At 40.2% G+C, this 23,588-nt stretch overlaps 2 protein-coding genes and 1 long non-coding RNA gene across 8 annotated transcripts in view; 1 reads left to right on the forward strand and 2 right to left on the reverse strand.

The window, feature by feature from the left end:
- The window catches only part of adcy9 (adenylate cyclase 9), a 175,088-nt gene extending 171,127 nt beyond the window's left edge, over nt 1-3,961 (reverse strand). For 2 of the 3 annotated variants that reach the window (XM_072559711.1, XM_072559710.1), the window contains exon 1: nt 1,890-3,958. In XM_072559711.1, the coding sequence (XP_072415812.1) occupies nt 1,890-3,603 (1,714 nt within the window). In that variant the 5' untranslated portion in view covers nt 3,604-3,958. Of the gene's footprint in view, nt 1-1,889 lie in introns of all 3 variants that reach the window. The other variant, XM_072559712.1, reaches the window with a different exon arrangement.
- On the forward strand, nt 3,888-19,506 carry LOC140464534 (uncharacterized). Its single transcript, XR_011954940.1, has 3 exons — nt 3,888-3,998; nt 15,265-15,384; nt 17,915-19,506. It is a non-coding gene; the product is annotated as an uncharacterized lncRNA (long non-coding RNA).
- Nucleotides 18,950-23,588, reverse strand: part of srl (sarcalumenin) — a 59,968-nt gene continuing 55,329 nt past the window's right edge. For all 4 annotated transcript variants that reach the window (XM_072559716.1, XM_072559715.1, XM_072559714.1 and 1 more), the window contains one exon: nt 18,950-23,517. In XM_072559716.1, the coding sequence (XP_072415817.1) occupies nt 22,706-23,517 (812 nt within the window). In that variant the 3' untranslated portion in view covers nt 18,950-22,705. The remainder of the gene's footprint in view (nt 23,518-23,588) is intronic.

Raw genomic sequence — 23,588 nt, forward strand, 5'->3', positions numbered from 1 at the left:
TTACAGCAGAGCACATTGTTAATTTTTTCCAATCAAAACTTATGTTCAGAATTTAACAGTGACCAAGAAATCAATTCCCTCATTCCTTCTTGTCACTAAACCTGTTCGGTACTAAAACTTTACAGAAATCTTAAAGTTAGAACCACAGAAGAGTTATAGCACAGAAAGAGACCATTCAGGCCATTGCATTTGCAGTAGCTGAATAAACTAGCCAACCAATTTAATCCTACACTGGCACAGCAGCTCAGTGTTTAGCACTGCTCCTCATAGCCCCAGGGACATGGTTTTGATTCCAACCTCAGATGACTGTGTAAATTCCATACAGACATTTTCCCAGTGCCTGCATAGGATTCCTTTGGGTACTCCGTTTCCCTCCCACAGTCCAAAAATGTGCAGGTAAGTGGATTAGCCATGGAAAATGCAGAGTTATAGGGATAAGTAGGGGAACGGATCTGAGTGGGAGGCTCTTCAAAGGGTCAGTGTGGACTTGATGGGCCAAACAGCCCGCTTCCACACTGCAGGGATTCTATTATCCAGCACCTGGTCCAGAGTATTGCAGTTTACAGTATTTCAGGTACTGACCCAAGTTCCTTTAAATGTGTCAAGAATTCTCATGTCAACCATCAAATTGAACAGTAAACTCCAGATAGCTATCACCCTGTGGGTGAAAAGGATTTTCTTCTCATCCCCTCTAATCTTTCCATTGATCACCTTAAATCTGTACTCTTGGTAAATGATTTTTCATTAGGGAAATATGTCTTCTCTGCCCATTCTATACAAGCCTCTCATTAGTTTGTATACGTTAATTCAACCCCCTTCCTAAGGGCAATATCCCTAGCCTACCCAGTATTCCCTCAGCTGTAACTTTCAAGCCCTGACACATGCTTGTAAATATCCACTGTATTTTCTCCAGAGTAATTACATCCTTCCAGTAAAATGGCAACCAGAAAAGTACAAATCATTTATTTGGGGCATTACCAGTGTCTTATATAGATGCAGCACTGCATGTGCACTCAATACGTCACCAATACTGCCTTAACTACCTGTTCCTGCCACCTTCAGTAACCTGTAGGCATGCACTCTAATGTCTCTCAGTTTACTGTGCAGTTATTGTGTATTCCATGCTTTCTTATCCTCCCTAAACTTGTCACATTACACTTCTGGAGACAGAATCCCATTTGTAACCTTTCCACCCACTCACATCATTGATCTCATCCTGTAAAGAACTCGACCCAACAATCACAAAGGCCAACCTCCCATCTATAGAATCCATCTACCAGGGGAAAGGCCGCCAGCATTCTCAAAGATCCATCCCACCCTGGCTATGCTTTTCCACAACCTCTACCATTGGGGAGAACGTACAGAAGTCTGAAAACACACACACGCACACACCCCAGCCAGTTTCAAAACAGTTTCTACCCTATTGTTGTGAAAATGCTGAATGGACTCAAATTCTTAGCATTCGTCTGTATCTGTGTTTTGGTTTTTGCTGCTATTTACTTATTATTTACTTATCTATGTTACTTAACTATGTGATCTGTCTGTATTGTTCACAAGACAAAGCTTTTCACTGAGTCCCGGTACACGTGACAATAAATTCAATTCAATTCAATTCATAGTGGCAAACATAACTATGGATATATTGCTAGCCAATAAAACAATTTTATAAACTATATCTTATTTTGCACGAACACAATTTCATAGGATATGAAACAAATAGATTGCTGGAAAAACTCAGATCTGGCAGCATCGGCAGAGAGAGAAACAGTTAATATTTTGAGTCCAGTATAACTCAACTTCATATCATACGAAGTCAGTTTGACTTAGAATCAAGGACCCAACTTTAACATTTCATTCATCACTATATAGAAAGAAAGAAAATTAGTTACCTTTCAGTTGATCAGCCACCACACTTTGTGTGCCAACCCTTTCCATCACTTTCCCATCCTCTTTCAGATAACGTTCATCCAAATACTTGGCCGTAACTTCCGAAAGGTGGACCTTTCCGGCCACCCCAAGCTGTTCCATCAAATTGGCCAAGTTCACATCGTTGGACCAAACGTCAAACTTAAAGCGTTTCATTCCCAAAATACCACACAGGACAGTACCCGTGTGCACTCCGACCCTCATGTTAACCATTTCTTTTTTCTCTTGACAAAACTGTTCAATGGCCTGGATCATGCCCAATCCCATCTCGATGCAACAATACGCGTGGTCAGAGCGGGGTTCGGGGCAGCCAGCCACACAGTAGTAGCAATCGCCCAAGGTGCTTATCTTCTCGCATCCTGTGCCTTCGCAGAGACGATCGAACCGTCCGAAAAGGTCGTTGAGGAGACCGACCAGCAGGTGGGCGGATTTATTGGCGCTCATTTTAGTGAAGCCCACGATATCTGCGAAGAGGATGCTGACGGGTTCCATGCGTTGCATGGTGAAGGGCCTGAAGATTATATGCGCTCTCTGTATAGAGGTTTTCTTCTTCTTACTTTTCGGGCTGGAGGTGGAGTAACGCTTGAAGGAATTCTCGCTCTCGTCGTCTCCTTGCTTCATCAACTCGTCTGCCACCATCCTGGGCATAACCGAGTGGATCATGCGTTCCTTCAGGGCTTTCTCCACTTCCAGGTCCTTGCCGTGCATGATAGACTGGCCCACTTTCAGGAACGTGGTACGAGAGCGTACTTGTGACATGATGAAGAGGTGGATGCCCACTGCATGCACACAGGCATGTAAGAAAAGCTTGGCCGTAGCTTCCAACAGCAGATGCTGGCCAGAACCTGGCGGTTGGGGCCACTCCACGCTGCCTAGATGATAGCCCAACAGTTCGAACAATAGCGAGTAAGAAACGCCGAAGATAAAACAGAGATAGAGAGGCAGCGGCATGACCGTGTAGAGTAGCAGCAGCACCTCCACGCAGATGGAAAAACTCCCAACTGGCGATAAGTAGTTCCAGCAGGGAAATGAGTCTTGGCTGTCATTCCCGCTACAGCCCAGACCGCTGCCAGTGCCGGCCTGGAAACGAGTGGCCAGCGACAAGGCGAAGACCAGTAACGTGAAGAGCAGAGAGATTCGGACATAGTAATGGGAGTAGAGTCCACTGAAGGTGACCGCCAACAGGCCGGCACAACACAGCAGAAAGAGTAGGGTGGGCGCCAGGAAAGCGGCCCCAAGAGCCTGGCCCTTGTCCTTCACGCTGCAGCCGAAGTAAATGGCCCAGAGCAGTGCAGCCACCATGAGGTAGAGCAACGCGTACCTAAAGCGGCGCTGGGTCTGCGGGAAGCAGCGCTCCAAACACGCGTCCTCCAGGTTCCGAGAGTCGAAGGCGGGATCCCACCACTTGCCCGATGCCCGCTCGAAGAGCTGAGGAAACTTGCGCCGGCGACGCCGGGGACTACGGGCCGCCCGCTTGACTGACTCCCCAGAACTACAGCTGGACGAGATGCTGTACTTGGTGGGCCCAGGGCCTTGGTGTTGGAGCTGAGGAGCCGACGTCTCCTCCTCCTCCTGCTGATGCTGAATATTATGGCTTTTGATCTTGACAGCAACATGGTTGCAGTCTCCGCTGGCGTCGCAGTAAACCTCGGTACCGCGCAGTTGCTGGGTCGCCATGTAGAGTGTCCGCGATCTGCGGGAGACTGTGGTGGGAGCCGAAATCGGCGCCCTGTCGCTAACGTTGTCGCCGTGTCGTGTTCTGAACTGTACGGCCGCTCACTTGCTCCATCCACCATTTCCGCCGCGGCCGGGACTGAGGGAAGGGGGGCTCATCCGGGAATTCGCTACCGGAAAGAGGTCCCTCTCTCCCACCCTCCCGCTCATGCGCACGCGCATTCTGACGGTCTCCCTCCTTCAATCAAATCAAACCCGAACCGCCATCGGCATAAGTCACGTGATCTGCTCGTGCTTGTAGGCTGCGCTGCGCAGGCGCTGGAAAAGAAAGGCGAGGATGTCTGGATGTTGAGGTAGAAATGTGGTTCGATGACAGGTTATAGTTCCTGAGGTGTAGGGTAAGTTTATAATTTGTCATTTACTAGAGCACTACTAAGCATTCCTGGTTTTGGTTTTATGGAGAGACCGCAATTGTTATTCTTTCAGCAAAGAAGATTGAGGAAATTTGATAAGAGATGTTCAGTTGTGAAATATTTTAGTTAGCAAAAAGTCAATGACCAGAGGACGTGAAAGGAACCGAATTTTTCTATAGTACACAACATAGTTGTTGAGAATTTAAATTGAGTCATAGAAATTTATAGCACGGAAACGGACCTTTTGGTTCAGCTCGTCCATGGCGACTAGATGTTCTAAATTAACCTAGTCCCATTTGCCAGCATTTGGCTCATAGTCCTCTGAACCCTTCCTATTCACGCACCCATCTAGATGTCCTTTAAATGTTGTAGTTATACCTGTCTCCACCACCACCTCTGGTAGCTCATTCCATGCTTCCATGCATACACCATCTTCTGTGTGAAAACATCTGGTCCTTTTTTAAAATCTTTCCTCTATCCTCTTAAACCTATACTTTCTCTAGTTTTAAACCCCCTTACCCTGGGGAAAAGACCTTGGCTATTCACCCTATCCATGCCCCTCATGATTTTGTAAACTTCAAAAGGTCACCCCTCAGTCTCTGACACTCCAGGGAAAATAGCCCCAGCTTTTCAACCTCTCCCTATAGCTCTAACTCTTGCAACTCTCATAAATCTTTTCTGAAACCTTTTAAGTTTCACAGTGTCTTTCCTTGAGCCAGGAGACTAGAACTGAACTCAGTGTTCCAAAAGTGGCCAATGCCTTAGATAGCTGCACCTACCTGAAAAGGATGATGGAAATAGATTAAAGCTAATGAAAATAGGGAATCTCTCCACTGATTGGAATTATGCCTAACACAAGAAAGAAGGTTATGATTGTTGGAAGCCAATCATTCCACCCTCAAGACAGCACTGCAAAGTTTATCAGGCTGGTTTTTACCTGGTGTCCCAGACCAGTTCATCTTCAGCTCCTTCATCAATGGCCTTACTTCTGTCAGATATGAATATTCATTGTACAGTCCCAAGTCACAACTGTCCAAATAACAAAAGGGGTTGTGCTCATTTGCAACAAGGCATGGTCAGCATTAGGCTCAAGTTGTTAAAGTGCTCTTTGTGAATCACCACCTTGCCATGATAGAGAGATTAGTGTGCTATAACAGTCCTTTGAACAATGAATTGGGAGCTCCTTGCTACATGGTAGCAAGCACAGGACCAGTGTCAGAGTAAGTATGGTCCAAAAGTTCTCAACAGAAGAAGAGATGAAGGAGGATTCTGCGTCTGGAAGAAGGCTGCAAATGCAAGGTGGTTCTGGCCATCTGATTTCAGTATGTCACTAAGGCCATAGCACAATCTGTTAAGATTATTTGGATAATAACTGTGTTGCAAGGCCCTCATGTTAAACTAAAAGACATGCAGGCTTCTGTCAAGGTCTTGGAATGATGCAGAATTATCAACAAGGTCAATGGGCAGCATGGTGGCTCAGTGGTTAGCACTGCTGCCTCACTGCATCAGGGTTCCAGGTTTGATTCCAGCCTTGGGCGATTTACTGTGTGGAGTTAGCACATTTTCCCTGTGTCGGTGCGGGTTTCCTCTGGGTCCTCTGTTTCCTCCCACAGTCCAAAGATGTGTAGGTCAGGTGAATTGGCCATGCTAAATTGCTCATAGTGTTAGGTGCATTAGTCAGAGGGAAATGACTAATGGTGGGTGTGTTACTCTTCGGCGGGTCGGTGTGGACTTGTTGGGCCGAAGAGCCTGTTTCCACACTAAGTAATCTAATCTAAACCAGGGACCTGGGATTCCTTGCTAAGAATCAACCCACAGACGACAGAAATGTCAAATCTTTCCCTGGGAAGGGGTTAAAAATCACAACACCAGGTTATAGTCCAACAGGTTTACTTCAAAGTACTAGTTTTCAGAGCATTGCTCTTTCATCAGCTAGTTGTGGAGCCAGACCATAAGACATACAATTTATTTAAAAAATTAGTGTCATGCAACTGAAATTATATATTGAACAAACCAAGACTGTTGTTAAGTCTTTCATCTTCTAGAATGGGTTGAAAGTTTTCATTCACTAATATGTAAATCCCATAACTTCTTTCAGGTCACATTCTCCAGATAACTTAAGGTTTTATTTTTTTAAAAAGTGACCCCTCCGCTTAGACAATGCATTAAAGGTATGAGGTTAGAGTCTGTCTGTATCCCAATCATGATTCAGACTGGTTCTATTTCCAAGGTGGAATTTACAAAATATTACATGGATTGACTGTATGCAGGTTGTGTTTTTTTTTGAGCAAAATAGAATGTATCTGCAACTATAATTCTATAGTTGCAAATTCACTCCATAGACTTGTGTGTGCATGAGACAGACAGTGAGTTTGTGTGCACATGAGAGAATGTATGTTTGTGTTTGCAAGGTGGAGTATAAGCCTGTGGGGGGGGGGAGGAGGGAGGTGGGTGGGTGTGTAAGAAAGACAGTCTGTGTGTGTGTGTGTGTGTGTGTGTGTGTGTGTGTGTGTGTGTGTGTGTGAGAGAGAGAGAGAGACAAGGAGGGGGTTGGGGAAAGAGTATAGTGTAGTGAGTCACCAGTAGTGTGACATGACCCCAAGGTCCCGGTTGAGGCCATCCTCATGGGTACCGAACCTGACTCTCAGCCTCTACTCAGACATTTAATCACCAGACAGGGGTGTTCCCTCCCAGTCAAAAAAAACTTCAGCAGTCAGAGATATTCGGCCTTGGATCTTCGGGTGACCATCTCCAAGGCGACGTCGGGATAGGCAACAATGCAAAGTGACTGAGAGCCAAGTCTATACCCATAAGGATGGCCTCAACTGGGACCTTGGATTCATGTCACACTACAGGTAACCCACTACACTACACACTCATGCAGACCCTCTGTCATACACATGCTTTCTGTCATTAACACATGCACCTCCCATACATTCTCACGCACACACCTTCTCAGATTTCTACTTCATCACACTCACACACACTCGCACTTTCTTTCTCCCTCTCATGTATGCACACATACAAGTATGTGGGGTGAATTTGTATTTGCAAAATTATATTTGCAGATACATTCTATTTTGCACAAAAAATGCACAACCGCAGGCAGTCAATCCATGTAATATTTTGTAAATTCCATCTTGGAAATAGAACCAGTCTGACTCAAGATTGGGATACAGACAGACTCTAACCTTATAACTTTTAATGCATTGTCTAAGCTGGGATGTCACTTTTTTTTAATAAAACCTTAAGTTATCTCGAGAATGTGACTTAAAAGTTCTGGGAATTACATACTAATGAACCAAACCTGCCAACCCATTCTAAAAGATGAAAGGTTTAACAACAATCTAGATTTGCTCAATATATCATTTCAGTTGCATGACACAAATCTTTTGTTATAAACTGTGTCTGTTATGGTCCTGCACTACAACCGTCTGATGAAGGAGCAGCGCTCCAAAAACTAGTGCTTCCAAATAAAGCTGTTGGACTGCAACCTGCTGTTGTGTGATTTTTAACTTTGTCCATCCAGTCCAACACTGGCTTTTCCACACCATTCCTGGGAAGGATCAGCTGAAGGCACAAACAGGAGGATGCATTTCTATTGGAAAGGAAAGGTTGAGCATGATCCTTATTCCCATGCCCTAATTTTTGCCACCAGAATAGTATCTTGGATACACTACCAGAATTTCGTATTGTACACATGAAAGCCTCCTGAGACTTCGCTACAGGACAACCATGTACAATATAACCAATGTCAATGCCACAATCCTTGACAATGAAGATGTGAAGGAAAAGTTAACATTATATCCTAACATTAGTGAAATCCTCACTGCCACTCTAAAATAAAATAAAAGATCATCCTTCAGAAGTATCTCAAGACTGACGTTACCCCTTAAGTTTGTGGTTGGAGTGGAAGCTTTGTGAAACCAATACAAGTTGTATCTTGTTCAGCATCGCCTGACTATAACAAACGCCTCCTTCCATTAGAAGGCAAAATCACACTCCAGGACTTCCCACTGTAGTGGGCACTGAAGGAACACTGTAATGTCAAGTGCCATCTTTCAGATTAGATGTTAAACTGATGATGTCAGGTGGACATAGAAGATCACACAACACTGTTTCAAAGAAAAAAAAGGGAATTTTTTTTTGCTGTTGATCTAACCAATATTTGTTCTACAATCAACATCACGAAACAATGATCTGGTCATTATCACATTGCTGTGTGCAAATTGGTTGTCATGTTTCCAACAGTACAACAGTGACTATACTTCAAAAGTACTTAATTGGCTGTAGAGTATTTGAACTGACTTGAGATCATGAAAGGTGCTTTATAAATGCAAGCCATTTTTCTTGCTAAGGTCGGTGGAGTTGTTGGATAGTGATGAAGGATGTAGTAGGTTGCAGAGATACATAGATAGGATGCAGAGCTGGGCTGAGAGGTGGCAAATGGAGTTTAATGTGGACAAGTGTGAGATGATACACTTTGGATGCAGTAATCGGACTGCAAAGTACTGGGCTAATGATAAGATTCTTGGGAGTGCAGATGAGCAGAGAGATCTGTGTCCATGTACACAGATCCCTGAAAGTTGCCACCCAGATTGACAAGGTTGTTAAGAAGGCATACAGTGTTTTGGCCTTTATTAATAAAGGGATTGAGTTCCGGAACCAGGAGGTTATGCTGCAGCTGTACAAAGCTCTGGTACGGCCACACTTGGAGTATTGTGTACAGTCTGGTCACCGCGTTATAAGAAGGATGTAGAAGTTTTGGAAAGGGTGCAGAGGAGATTTACTAGGATGCTGCCTGGTATGGAAGGAATGTCTTATGAGGAAAGGCTGAGGGCCTTGAGACTGTTCTTGTTAGAGGGAAGATGATTGAGAGGTGACTTAATAGAGACATACAAGATAATCAGAGGGTTAGATAGGTTGTACAGGGAGAGCCTTTTTCCAAGTATGGGAACGGCAAACACAAGGGGACACAACTTTAAAGTGAGGGGAGATAGGTATAAGACAGGTGTCAGAGGTAGTTTCTTTACTCAGAGTAGTAAGGGTATGGAATGCTTTGCCTGCAACGGGAGTAGATTCGCCAAGTTTAAGTGCATTTAACTTGTCATAGACAGGCATATGGACGTACATGGAATAGTGTAGGTGGGATGGGCTTCAGATTAGTATGACAGGGCGCCGCAACATCGAGGGCCTAAGAACATTACAGCGCAGTGCAGGCTCTATGTTCTTATGAGTTGGCATACTACTCCTGCAATGGGGGCATCACCATTTAATTCAATCCTATCTTTAATCAACAACCGTAAATAGGCACTTTCCCACAGCTATTGCCAGATGACATTCAGGAATTGAAATTTGGCTGAACATTTCTCTTTAATCCAGGCACATTAAAACCAGTTCATGATACCAAATTACTGAAATAAATGGACTTAGCATAGACTAGGAGTAAAAGCTAGGATCTTCAGATTTGGTTCAATACACATCATATCCATTTATTCACCAAGCCATTTATGGAACTTGAAGATTTTAACTGTTTGTAATTTTGTTTTCACTGGCATCTATTATCAGAAATGTATATCCTAAATGTTTGTTAGAAATGTTACGACTGAGGATAAAAGCTATATTGATATTTTTTCTGGTCTTACTCTTCTACTGCTAATTATAGATTATTAATATGGAGAATTGTATTTGTTTTGGTCTGGTTTAGTATTAGAAGAAAAGTCAGCTAGGTTTCTTTAGTCAACAAAGAATAACAAGTTTATTATGAATAAAAATTACTCAAACATGCTTAGATTATCGCACAGGTGGATATGATTTGCAATCTAATACTAAAAATTTAACATGAGTAAAAGATGGGTGATAGACGAACTATGGTTGAACACCCCATAGAGGACATCAAGTGGTAAACATGATCAATGCGTATCATGTGCATTTCTGAGCAATCACCCCAGCTATTAGAGAGACAATTATCAAAGCACATTAAAACTTCACACATGATTACATTTTTTTTATCATTTAGCATTGAAACTCCCTTGAGACATTATGTCATGGACTGCCCTAACAATTGCTCACGTTCTGGGTTTGTCTTCCCTGGGATTATGTTCCCCAAGATTCTTGGAAACAGCACTCCAGTACTTACAGGCAATATTACAGCTTTTCACAAACAGTGAGATTAACCAAGTCGTCTTTTTGCCTTAGCTCTAATTTGGCTGAGTTGCACAAAACAATTATTATTTTAAGTTTCCTTCACTGTTACTCACTGTGGTAAAGATAAAGTGATCATTGGGCTGCTCTCTCATTGGTGGGTTAACCTGAAGGCCATCACACTGCAGGCAAGGGCAGAGGTTGAGCAGAAGAGTCCTTCGTGGTAACTGTCAGCCATCAATCATCACTGGATCAAAATCCTGGAATTCCCTCCTGAATGGCATTGAGGTTCAACCCACAGCAGGAGGACTGCAGCTCATCACCATCTTCTCAAGGGCAATTAGGAATGGGCAATAAATGTTGACCAGCCAGCAATGCTCACGTCCCGCAAATGCATTTTTAAAAAAATAAGCCAGTGCAAAAATTGAACCCAAGCTATTGGCATTACCAACCAGCTGTCAAGCCAACTGAGCTAACCGACCTCCTTACTAAACTATTAATGACACATGTTTTCTTCTGACCCTCATTTATCCCAGGATTTTTCTAGAGCCCTGACTCCAACATTTTGTTGTGTACTAATTGCTAGAATTTCTTCCTGCATTCCAGTGGCACAGAATCATCCAGTTGTTCTTTACTTCACTGAGTCACAAACTGCATAGACTCCAAGTAGTTCAGTTTCCTTAACAGTATAACTTAACTCCTGCAGAAAAGAACTGTTTGCTTCTGTTTTGGTCTGTTTTCTTCTCCAACCAACAAAGTCAGGAACTACTGTTTAAAGAATTCTGATCTGTTTTGACTTATTGGAATTTTGCAACAAGTGCCTCCCATAATTAATATTTTGTAACAATAAAATGTAGCAATCAACAGTGGGATTCAATGTATCAACCACAATTTGTCTTCACCTTGTGGCAAAATACTAGCAAATCATCAGTGCCATTGCTTTCTGGCTGAGGTAAGAGTTAGTTGTGAAGAGAATGATGAGCTCAGCCCTGCATCATCCTCATCCCAATACCTTCTGTTGGAGAACCAGTCTGTCAGGTGAAAGTGAGGACTGTAGATGCTGGAGAGTCAGAATTGAAAAGTGTGGTGCTAGAAAAGCACAGCAAGCACACAGCATCAGAGGAGCAGGAGAGTCAACATTTCAGGCTTAAGCCCTTCATTCCTGATGAGGGGCTTATGCCCAAAAAGTATATCCTCCTGCTCCTCAGATGCTGCCTGACCTGCTGTGCTTTTCTAGCACCACACTTTTCGAACCAGTCAATCAGTTCAGTAGCATATTCCTTGAGAATTTGGTCACGGGCTCAGCTCTTGGCAGCATTTTGTCTAATAGGTTGTATTTCAAATTGAACTTCGGTCTAATTGATTTTATTTCATATGTGTTTATCTTTCAATTATAACAAGGGCTTTATTACTTAAGGTGACTATTTAAAGTTTCATTAATTGTTCACCTGAACGTAGTTCAAATGAGTGCAAACCCAATACAATCAGCTTGTTGGAACCATTGAGTGCAACAATGAAGTCCAGGTAACACGTTATACATTCACTATCTGGATGAAGAAACTGATGGCATTGTTGCTAAGTTTGCAGATGGCAAAGATAGGTAGAGAGACAGTTTTGAGGAGGTGGGATGGCTGCAGATGGATTTAGACAAGCTAGGAGAGTGGGAAAAGATCTGGCAAATCGAATACAATGTGGGGAAGTGTGAGGTTAAGCATTGGTAAGAAGAATAGAGGTGCAGACTATTTTCTAAATGGCGAAGTGCTCCAGAAATCTGAAGCATAAAGGAACTTAGTACACATTCAAAATTCTCCTTAGGTTAACAAACAGGTTCAATTTGCAGTTAGGAAGGCAAATGGAATGTTAGCAATAATTTCAAGAGAACTGGAATACTAGAGTAGGGATGTACTGCCAAGTCTGTATAAGGCTGTGGTCAGAACGCATTTTTGAATATGTTGAGTAGTTATGGGCTCTGTATCTACGAAAGGATATGCTGACCTTGGACAGCGTCCAGAAGAGATGTACAAGAACAATCTCTGGAATGAAGGGCTTGTCGTATGAGTAACAAATGAGGACTCTTGGTCTGTACCCAATGGAGTTTAGAAGGATGATGGGGGAGTCTTATTACAATGTGCAGAATATTGAGACATTTGGTTGGAGTGGACATGGAGAAGATGTTTCCACTGGTAGCAGAGACTAGGACCCAAGGGCCTAGCCTCAATGAAGAGTCAACCCTTTAGAAAGCTGATGAGGAATTTCTTCAGCCAGAGGATGGTTAATCTGTGGAGTTCATTGCCACAAAAGACCTTGGACACCAAATCATTTAAGTATATGCAAGACAGAGATTCTTGATTAGTAAGGGGATTGAAGGTCATGTGGCAAAGGCAAGAGAATGGGGTTGAGAAATACATCAGCTGTGATTGAATGGTCGAGTAGACTCTATGGGCAGAATGGTCTATGGTTGTAATGAACATGCAGTCTAACAGCAAGAGCTGAACAGAAAAAAAACTGTCAAATTAAATCACTTCAGACTAGCACAGCATCATATAAAAATAAATCCCAGTAAATTGTAAAACAGAGTACTGGGGTATAAGTAAAGACTGGCTTCAATCCAGGAAATTATTTCTGATGAATGTTCCAGAATAAACTCAGCCCAAGAGATATTAGATGGGATAAAAGTCACTTTACACCATTTTAAATAGAGAGACAATCCAAAACTGATGGTATAAAGTGCAACAAATATGTTGTCCTATTATAGCAATGTTAATAAGAAAACTTCAGTTGATCTTGGTAACAAATAATCTTTTCAACAATGGAATTGTTCTCTTAACACTAAAGAATCACAGTAACAAATCTCATTCAAACTTTAGCAAGCTGCTTTTAGAAATAGTAACCAGGTCATCTACTGGTAGTAAGAATGCAGGAAGATCAAATGAGTAGGAGTACACACTGTACCTAAAGTTATATTTGATTTTTCTATCCACTTAAATTAATAGTGAGAAAATCATTTGGGCTCCTCTAGACTTATTGGATTATAAATCTATGTATAAGTATTGGAGTTGTACCTGAACTGACAACCCTCTGACTCTGAGCACAGAAACACACACACACTTTCCTTCTCACAGAGTAGCTCTTGCATTTGTGTTGAGTTCATCCTTTGCTTGAAAACAGAGAAATCTTCATTTAAAATTTCATTTTATTATCAGAAACTCTAAGCACACAATTTATCCTCTGGATTAAACATTGATGGATGGACCAGGCTGACATTACAAGGCAGAGGCCTTAATTAAAAATTGAAAAGCCTCAGTTGAAAGAGGCTCCAAAAGATAAGCTGGCAGATTCAGTTTAGGAAGACAATGATATCACATGGTGATTGTCTATTTTCTGCCAGGAACTGTACAGAACTGTATCATTCTACATGTTCAAGGAAGCTTTACTCCTGGGTAGCTTGATGAATGGGTGAAACACAGAAAATAAGAGCAGGAGTAGGCTAATTGGTCTTTCTAGTCTGCTCTGCCATTCAATATGATCATGATTGATTATCCTATTCAATATCCTGTTCTCACTTTCTCCCCATACCCTTTGATCCCTTCAGCTCTAAGAGCTATATCTAACTCCTTCTTGAAAATATTCGATGCTTTTGCCTTACCACTTTCTGTGGCAGAAAACTCCAGAACTGCTTATCCTCTGGCTGAAGAAATTTCTCTTTATCTCAATCCTAAATGGCCCCCCTATTCATCAGGAATGTCCTTCCTGTGAATACCCTGCCCAATCCTGTTTGAATTTTATAAGTTTCCCTCATTCTTCTGAACTCCAGTGAATATTTTCCTAATCAATTCGGCTTCTCTTCATATGTCAGACCGGCCATCCCAGAAATTGGATTGGTCAAAGAACAGAATAATAACCATGGAGGGATATAATTGGTGTTATAAAAGCTGTCTTAAGCTTAACAGTGCTTAGAAAGGGTCTGAAACTCACTGCTGCAAAATGACTGTCCTGTCCATTCTCATTTCTGTGAAGTTTTACTGCTACATTAAAGTGTGTAAAATATTGCTTCAAAAAAGCTTTCTGCTTCTGTTAAGGATATTATTGTTACATTGGAACTGAAATTGGAATAATGCCAGCAGCAGTACTCTTATTAATGTTTTGGGTTGTTGGTGGAGACTATCAATTTTCCACCACATTTGGTGGTAAGAGAACACCAAGGACAAAGGACCTGGCTCCATATTCAGCAGTTCTGTCTCGAAGAAAGGAATGCTTTTATGTTCCTATTCGTGGTATGTCATGCACATCTGTCTTACACGGTTCTCGCATATCCTCTGTATCTTGACTGTAGCTAATCACTTTGTAATGCCTGTCATCCAACGATGCCTAACTTGATCGCTCTTTCTGCTACTCTCTACTTTGTCCTATGAAAGGACTGTCATAGCTTTTCAGCTCTGTTCAAATGTCCTAAATCATTATTTTCTTTTCTGGATGTCACTTTCTAGAAAGTTATTTTTGCTCTGCATTTTCAAGCACTTATTCGTTCATTTTCTGGTTTGTTAAATTTTAAGTAAGTGACTTAATATCCACGATTCAAAGATCTCATTTTTTTCCCCACTTTTTTTTATTGTCCAAATTTCAGGCACATGTATAGAATGTAGCATCTTATGAGTTGTTTTCAGTGCTAATAGCTTGGATTTTCTTGTTAACACATTGTTCACCTTCACAAAATGGTGTCTGATTATCTCCAGCCTTCTGACTTTGGCATCACATCGACCATGTTCTATTATCTCTTGTCTTAAATAGTCGTTTATTTACCTGTTCCAATGTGATACCATCTACTTCAATTTTCACACTAGCTTTCTTCCAATGTATTAGTTCTGTCTAATATCATTTTTGTATTAGGATAATCCATATCCTAAACTTGTAGATTTTATTTCATCTATAATATTTTGTGGAACCTCATGATTCGATAAGTAGTGCTTTGTTGTCAGCATACCACCTTTTGTACCACAGGTCTGCAATAAGTAGACCTGACTCTGAATATTAATTTTCTGTACAAGTGTGATTAATTTTGACAGCACACAGCCTTGTTATACTTTTCTGTCTTTACTTCTCCCATCAGACTAGAAGGTGGACAGTCATATTATGGTTGGATCCAAAGCAGCCCTGGATAAATCTTACTGGAGTATCGTGTTTCTTTCATAAACACAATCAACTACTTTTCATAATCTATGAAATATATGTAAGTGTTCTTGTTGACTGTTGGATACTTATTCAAGATTTTTTTTTGTTAATTGTCCCACTCTTGTTCTCTGAATCTAAATCCAGGATGCATTTCATCAATTCCTATTTCAAATATATTATATCTTTTATTGCAATTTTCAATATCTTTTAAATGAGATGACGCTATAAGCTATAGTTCTACAAGCCATTCATAATTTTAACTTTAAGTATCTTAACAAATGACTGTCTCAAGTCACTTGGAATATGTCCTTTGGTATACGTTGTGTATGTTATGACTTCTGTTTGTTTCTTCAGAAACTTTTAGGTGTTCTGATGTTACTTAATCTATGCCTGGAGCTTCACCAGTACTCTATTTCAAAGCATTCTTTACCTCTGATATCATAATGTTTAGTCCATCATTTGCCTCTATACCTTGAAATTCCACGATTTATGCCATTGTGCAATTCATTTTTATATTCTATCTTTCTTGTTGCTGCATCTCTTTCAAATATTTTTCCAGAATAATAAAATTGTGGATACTGAAAATCTGAAACAAAAACAGAAATTTCTGGAGAAACTCAACAGACCTGGCAGTATTTTTGGAGAGAAAGCATTCACCATTCACAAGAACAATATTTTTCCATCTTTCTGCTGCATAGCTTTCATTTTTGTCCCAGTCACAATACTTCATTTGCACATCTCATTGAAAGAAAATAGTGTATTAAAAACCAAACTTGAAGTAAACTATGTTGTGCCTGCATGGATGTAAATTTAAATTACATTAAGTTAAACATAGCATCTTATGATTAATTTTTCTTAATGTTTGCCAGAGTAGATGTTTTTTTATCTGGCACTGGTATGAATTGTGTTTTGGCCATTGAATAAGTGTGTGGCATGGTGGCTCAGTGGCTCAGTGGTTAACACTGCTGCCTCATAGTACCAGAGACCAGTGTTCAATTCCACACTCAGGCAAGTGTCTGTGTGGAGTTTGCACATTCTTCCCATATCTGGGTGGGTTTCCTCCCACGGTCTAAAGATTGGCCATGCTAAATTGCCCTTTGTGTCCAGGTATATGCAAGGCTAGGTAGATTAACCATGGCGAAATTCAGGCTTACAGGACTAAGGTGGGGGAGTATCTCTGGATGGGATGCTATTTGGAGGGTTGGAGTGGACTCAATAGGCTAAATGGCCTGCTTACATGCTATAGGGATTCTGAGTTGCTGTTTAACTTGCAAGTAGTAGTTTGGTCTCCTAGCGCAACCTGCAGATGATTTGGTGTAAATACATAGCAGCTGCATTTGGTACATTGTAAACATTTGAAATAAATGAAGACAAACAGTAAGTTCTCCCTAAATAATTCATCAGACTTAAAACCATTTGTAATCAAGCTCTATTCTCAGCACTGAACCAAAGTGGCTAGCTTTCCCAGATTGTATACAATGTATTTTAGTGATCACTGACTTTTCATCACCATGGTTCATGGTAGAGATTCCTCTTTAAGCATCTAAACAATTTTCAGCATTGTGTGTTCCATTTTGAGCTGAGATGTAATCCTAAAATGGCATTTTGCTGTTTCAATCCAATCGCTCGCTCTCACTCTCTGAAAAGCCTTTAATTTGACTTCCGCTTTTTCCTGACAGTTAGTTCTTGCTGTTTATCAAAAATATTCTGATTGTCAAAATTCGAATTTATTGTCATTTAAGATAGATTTTTCTCATTGAAGGAACAGGATGGTGAAGACTGATGTGTCTTCGCACAATCAAATAAAATCTCCGACTCTAATTTAGTCTGAAAGTAAAGCTGCTAATTTATGACATGCATCCTTGTTGCTTCAAAAAAATTAACACTCTGAATATGTCCTGAGGTACTTCAAAAGAATGATTAAACAAATATTTACACCAACACACTTAAAGAGAAAAAAGCTGCTATTTGAGATAGAGACAAAGAAGCTACTGCAATGGACAAACCGGCTATTCTTTTCATGTTAGCAATTAAACAGGGTGCTTGTAAAAGTTTTGTTGAAAGGGAACAGAGCAGATCTTGAAGATTTAAGGAACAAGGAGTGAATGAATTCTGTCTTGGTGGTGATAATCAGATCCAAAAACCTCTTATTGGTAGTGGAACAATTGTTGAAGAGAACTAGAAATTCCAACCTGACATTGGTAATATTAAATCTGCTGGAGCACCAGGTGTGACTGTTGAGCAGTTCCTATGCAATTATATATCTGCCAGAATGACGAATTACAGTGAAAGCGTTTCAAAACATCTCTTTTTGTTGTGTTGGTAAGTTAGTTAATGCAGAAGTAGTTTTTCTTTAATTTGTCATATTAATGACCTGTTAAGTAATGTTTAATCTATGTTGATTTTAGTTTGTTACAATAAACATTTAAAATGTATCATCTTAACCTTTTAGTTCCTTCCAATGACCAGTGGGAAACTAATCTCTTTTTCAAAGTTATGTCTCTGTAGAGTTCATAACATACTAAAATTACCTTGTCAATTACAGCAGTCTATTTAACACATCAACATTTCCATCATCTCTTTCCCAGGTAAGGAGTACAAGACTTGCATCCTCAATATTCTTAGTACTGCAAGGGTTTTAACCTCAGCAAGAGGAGGAGCATTAATCCAGTATCTTGCCAGCAAGCTTATCTGAAATTTTAGGATATATTTCTCGTTCTTTGAGTACTATTTCAATGGTGTTCTCCCACACTACCAGTCTAACAAGCAACAGATCAGCGGAATATTTTTCTCCAATGCTTAGATTAATCTCCTGCTGAAGTTATAGTGGGAAGATTCTACGAAAGTCTCAAGCACTTATATATGGAAGAATTGTTTCCCTGTATTTAATTTTCTTGAACCTAGTTGTATTGGAATTATTTAATACAAATAAATTCATCAGTCCTGTCCTAACTTCTGAAAGTTTCAATTTCCTTGGACTATAACACCAATTGAGGTCAGCAATGCCCGGTGTGAATTAAACTTTGTTCAACATTGGGTTCTGGAGTGACCTCATTACAGCCAAGGTCCAGACGTGGATAAGGCAATGTATTACAGATGTAAAATGAGACTGACTGCTATTGAGATCAAGGCAGCATTTGACTGAGTATAACATCAAGGAGCCTGTGGACAGGAATTGGAAATTTCTACTGGTTGGAATTGTACCTAGCAGAGAGGTAGATGGTTGCGGTTGTTAGACACCAGTTATCTCAATCCTCGGTCAATACTGCCAGAGAACCTAAAGTTAGATATTTTCTATTCGACACTGTCACAGGAACCCTTAAGATCAGGATAGATATCTTTTTTGATAATCAACCTGTTCAGAGATGTTATTACATTCCCCTGCTGGATCCTGAACCCATGTCTAGAGGTAGAGACACTACCACTATACCACATGAGCCCAACTGAGATCCTCAGCTTAGTGTCCTAGAGGCAACCATTTGTAGCTGCTTCATCAAGTACCATACCTCTACCTTTGCATAACGTGCAATATTGTGATGTTTGCTGATGATCAGTGTTCAGTATCATTCGCAACTCCTCAGACAATGACACAGATACTTGCATCCAGGAAGAGGCGGACAACATTTACATTTGGGTTGTTCACATTCATGTTCAAATTAATAACCATATCCAAGAATGGAGAATTACCAAAACTGATTCTCCCACCTTCAACAGTCTACAGGTCACATTGATTAGGACTGCAGTAATTCAAGTAGACAGCTCACCGTCACCATCTCAGGGCAATTACGAATGCGTAGTAAATGCTGGGTTTACCAGTGACACTCATTTCCATGAAAATGTGCATGGTGCATCAACTGACTAAGGCATCAGATCAGTAATTTAGACTTAATTTTTTAATAGTTATTACTGGATTTCCTCAGGCTTCCGCATTGACTCAAACTTCTGTACTCTGTAGAGCAGAAAAACATTTTGCAAATACTTTACAAAGGCGTATGGGCTACAACTAGGAGTTTCCAGAGGAGATAACAGGTGGAGAACTGGAGTTAGTGTACACAAAAAGGATACATTTTATTCTAAAGAGCTGAATTGTTAGCAAGTCAACCTTTTAATATTAAATGGAACTAACTTGCAGTTAAATAGATTCGATTTGTGCAAATTCAAGTGAGATACTAACTCGGGAAAACTAAAACTGAAGGACAAAATGTGGTGTTTGATAATTAGCTTTATTAGAAGGGCCTGCATTGTCTACAAACTGCATTATTCTTTAATTTATTGTGTGGCTGAACCTGAATATCAACAGCAAAAGACTGGTTTTGGGACATTTCTAAGCTTTCAGATTTTTAGACGTTGCCTGCAATCAAACCATCTGAAAAGATTATTTCCAAAATTCAGGTTCAATCTAATAAAATTCCTTAGAAGCCAAATTAAATCTTTAAATAGGCACTGTAACTGCCATAAATGGTTACACTGACATGCAACCCACCCCTATGCTAGATGTAAACTTCCCTTATTGATTTAGCTGATCGCCTCCTGCCCCGTTAAGCCTGCTGTTTTGGGTTTAAAACCGTATGATTCATTTTTGAGCCAAAGGAGCATAAATTTTCTCACTGCCAAGTTAATCCAAATTTTTAACATGAATTTATTTGGGGGCATGAGGACACTGAGAATTAGAAGGTTTAAATGCAAGTTATACAAATGTGCATTTCTAACAATTTTGCATCCATTAAACATATTGCAGTCCCTGGTCACAATGCCCCAATATATTTCCAATGGGCAAGACCTCTCACCAAAAACATGCACTCATGCAACTGATCATGTTGAATTTTGATTATCTTGAGAGATCATTTGCTTAGAAATGGGTTTTCTCCAAACAGTAAGAAACACACAGCATACAGGAAATGCATTGTTTTCTGGCAAAGTATAGTTATAAACAGCATATCTTTCACAGCTTAAAGACGTACAACTTTGTCTGTTTGAATTAAACCAAACAATCATAATGCCTCCAAATCTGCATCTAAACCATATGGCCAAATTGTCATACTTCACCAAGATCCAGAATTCACAGGTCAGAGTCACCGTTATCAGATCATTAATGGTCTTCATTTTCCATCCTTAAAAGGTTCTGTGGATGCTGTACGATTTGTACTTGGCTATTTACCATCCACAACTAACAGGCCAAATGACACTCTGTCATTAAATAAATTCTGTCATTGTCCAGGAAGAATGTAGATACAGTATACAGTTTTAAAATAAATGTAGATTGCTAACAGAATTTAACACCAACAGTTCCCAAATCATCATCAGCTATGTCCTTTACATCTCTTAGAACTTTAGCACCAGTAATTCAAAATAATAGAGAAGATTATACTGTTATGCAGGGTATATTTGAACAAAGTTTGGGGCATTGCAAAACCTTCATCTCAACTGCTCCATTTTCCTAATTGAATATTATATTAGATCCCTTATGATCGTCGTTTTCCAGTGACTGAATGAATCAACATTTGTTTTAACCTGCTATGTTGCCCAAGCTCACTTCTGGCTACCCAACTGCATTGTTGCTGAGAATTGGGTAAGATGCAAGATGAAACCTTTCAGAAAAATTAGTTTGTTGCTAATTGAATCTGACTGTCCAAGATTCAACCTGACTGACCAAGAGAAATTCTCTCACATGCTGCAGGCTTTTATTAACAAGCCACTGAAATTTGTTTGCTCACTGAGTGACCAGCAACTAACCAGTATTTTGTCACTTTTACACAAATACCATAATATTCCCCACTGATCTGAGGCCTATTTTTAACACGCTTATCAAAGTTGTCTCTCTCTTTCTACTTACGTGCACATTTCTCTGTTTCAATTGATTTCTTAGTCCATTAAAGGAAACTCCTTCATTTCCCACAGCTGAATCATTGTTTTTAGTACCATATTAGTGGAAACTTATTGAGTGGAGATGATGTGAGATTTTTCATGTGCCATAACTGTAGGTCATAGAGGGAAGCCATGATGAGGATTAGTTTGCTATATTAGATTAACAACCAAAGGGATGATTGGGCAAACTATAAAGGGAGGCACATTTAAAAGAAATGGAGAAAAGAGCAAGCTGAAACAACAAATAATCTTATTATCTCTAGAGTAGCCTTCATCTTAGCTGTGCCGTGTTCTAGACCTACAACATATACATTTCACCTTCAGAGTTGTCTTGTGTGCAGTTAAGAACTTTATAAGGTCATCCTCTAACCTGAATAACCATAAGATTGCACCTCAAAACCATTTGTGATTAAGCTCATTAACACATCATACAGATGTCAGTGCAGAATGCTTGTATCATGTAAATACAGAATATTGAAGTATTTCAAGAAAAACTGAATGCAGAGTGACTGCATGAGTCTTGATTAGCAGTCTTAAGCACTTGGTATATCCACTCCACAGGCAATTATGTTTGGCAGCTCAAATAAGATTAATTGAAAGAAAAAATGAATGGAACAAAAATGGAGAAAAGACAACTAATCCAATTGCCTACAAGTTTGCCACAACCTATAATCTTATGCCAGGACTGGGATAAACATTCATGAAACAACTAATGTTTGTGAAAGTAAAAGTCTGTTTATGTGTTTGTAATAGTTTTTTTTCCTACTCACCAATGCCCTTTACTCTCTGTTTGCTACTTCAGAACACAGACATCTGAGAAAATCTGTATGATTCAGCAGTGGAACCAACAGCAATGGTCGCTAAGTTTCCAAAAGGCCTGTAATTGAACACTTTAAAGCATGTGTGGCCTCTTTCAGGACCTGTGGATAATTTGACATTCAAATTAATGATGATCCAATGATCTGGGGTGGCAAGAGAGGGAAACTTGGTTACTTAGCTAGAGAATAGGTTGGGTGAAAGTGGAAACTTAGTGTTTTAAACACAGCAAGCAGATCAAGGTGACAAGGAATAACTAATGGGGGAGGGGGGAATGAAATTAAAAAGGTACATGAACAAAATGTTAGCAGCAAGAACTGGGAGTCACCATGCTCCAAACAGGCAGAAGTGCCGTCAAAGCTCTATTCAAAACATGCACTGAGACACACTAACCACTTGCCACATTGCAAATAAATTAACCCTCTGAGCCCTTTATAAATCTTAAGCTGTATCAAAAAATGACCAGGTTCGTACATCTTTGTTCAGAGAATGCTATTCATTGAAAAATATTTCTTGTGATTCCTTATTTTCTGTTATATATGGTACAGATTTGATAAAAGTTTGTTTTAATGTTCTTTTAAGGTATACAACAGGTTCTTGGATGCTGAAAGCTCAGTTCTCAAAGGGTTAATGAACCATGGCTTCTTGGACATAAGACATAAACTATTTCACCCATGAATAATGTAATAGCTCCTTGTTCAGGGCTTTCTGTATCGGTTCTTTGGTGTTACTCCACATCCGGTGATATCACAGGATGAAAGAGATGGGTTTTTCCCAGCAGTGATGGTTCCCAATAAAGCAGGAAGCTCATGGGTGATGATACGCTCGATTTTCTCCAGCAGACATCCTCCCATGTATGAGCACTGTGCTGACAGCAATTTGAAAGTATTAATGGAATTAATGCCAAAGAAATCTTTATAGACATTAGGATTGGGAAGATCAAACTTGCTGACGTTGGTTTTAGCCAAGATGGATTTAAAGATGTAGAATTTGTCTGGTTCTTCCAATATTTCATTGAAGACCAGCTCAGGATCACTGAAGAAGGTCATTTTATCTTTAAAAGTCTGCAAATATCGATCCACAAGAAGGGCATGAATGCGCACACGTATGGCATGCTGACGGATGAAGGCAATTTTGTTCTCCAGCCTATTCTCAATGACTTGGTTGAGATCCTCCAGGAGGGAGACCTCTTCTTTCAGGAATAGGTTTTGGTTTGTATCAGGTTGGTATTCATATGGCCAAAAAGAACTAACGTAGACTCTTGGTGGTTCTGTGACATTGATTAATGGTGCCAGGCTCCAGAAGAGAGCTCCATAGACTCGCATCAGTTCCTGAGTGGCGACATTGTCAGCTTTATTTAGAATTATTCTGATTTGAGACTCACGACCCTTCAACTGACGGAACAGCATCTCTAATTCCAATCCAACGTCCAGTTTAGTAGGGTCAAACACAACAAATATGAGGTCAGCTCGATCTATAAACCATTGGCAAACATCATTGAAGGGATAACCTATGAAAGGTAGAAAATTATGAAACAGCTTATTTCAAAATATAGAAATATCAATGGGTCTCTAGAATGGT

Source organism: Chiloscyllium punctatum, chromosome 40, assembly GCF_047496795.1.
Source record: "Chiloscyllium punctatum isolate Juve2018m chromosome 40, sChiPun1.3, whole genome shotgun sequence".
NCBI lineage: Eukaryota > Metazoa > Chordata > Chondrichthyes > Orectolobiformes > Hemiscylliidae > Chiloscyllium > Chiloscyllium punctatum.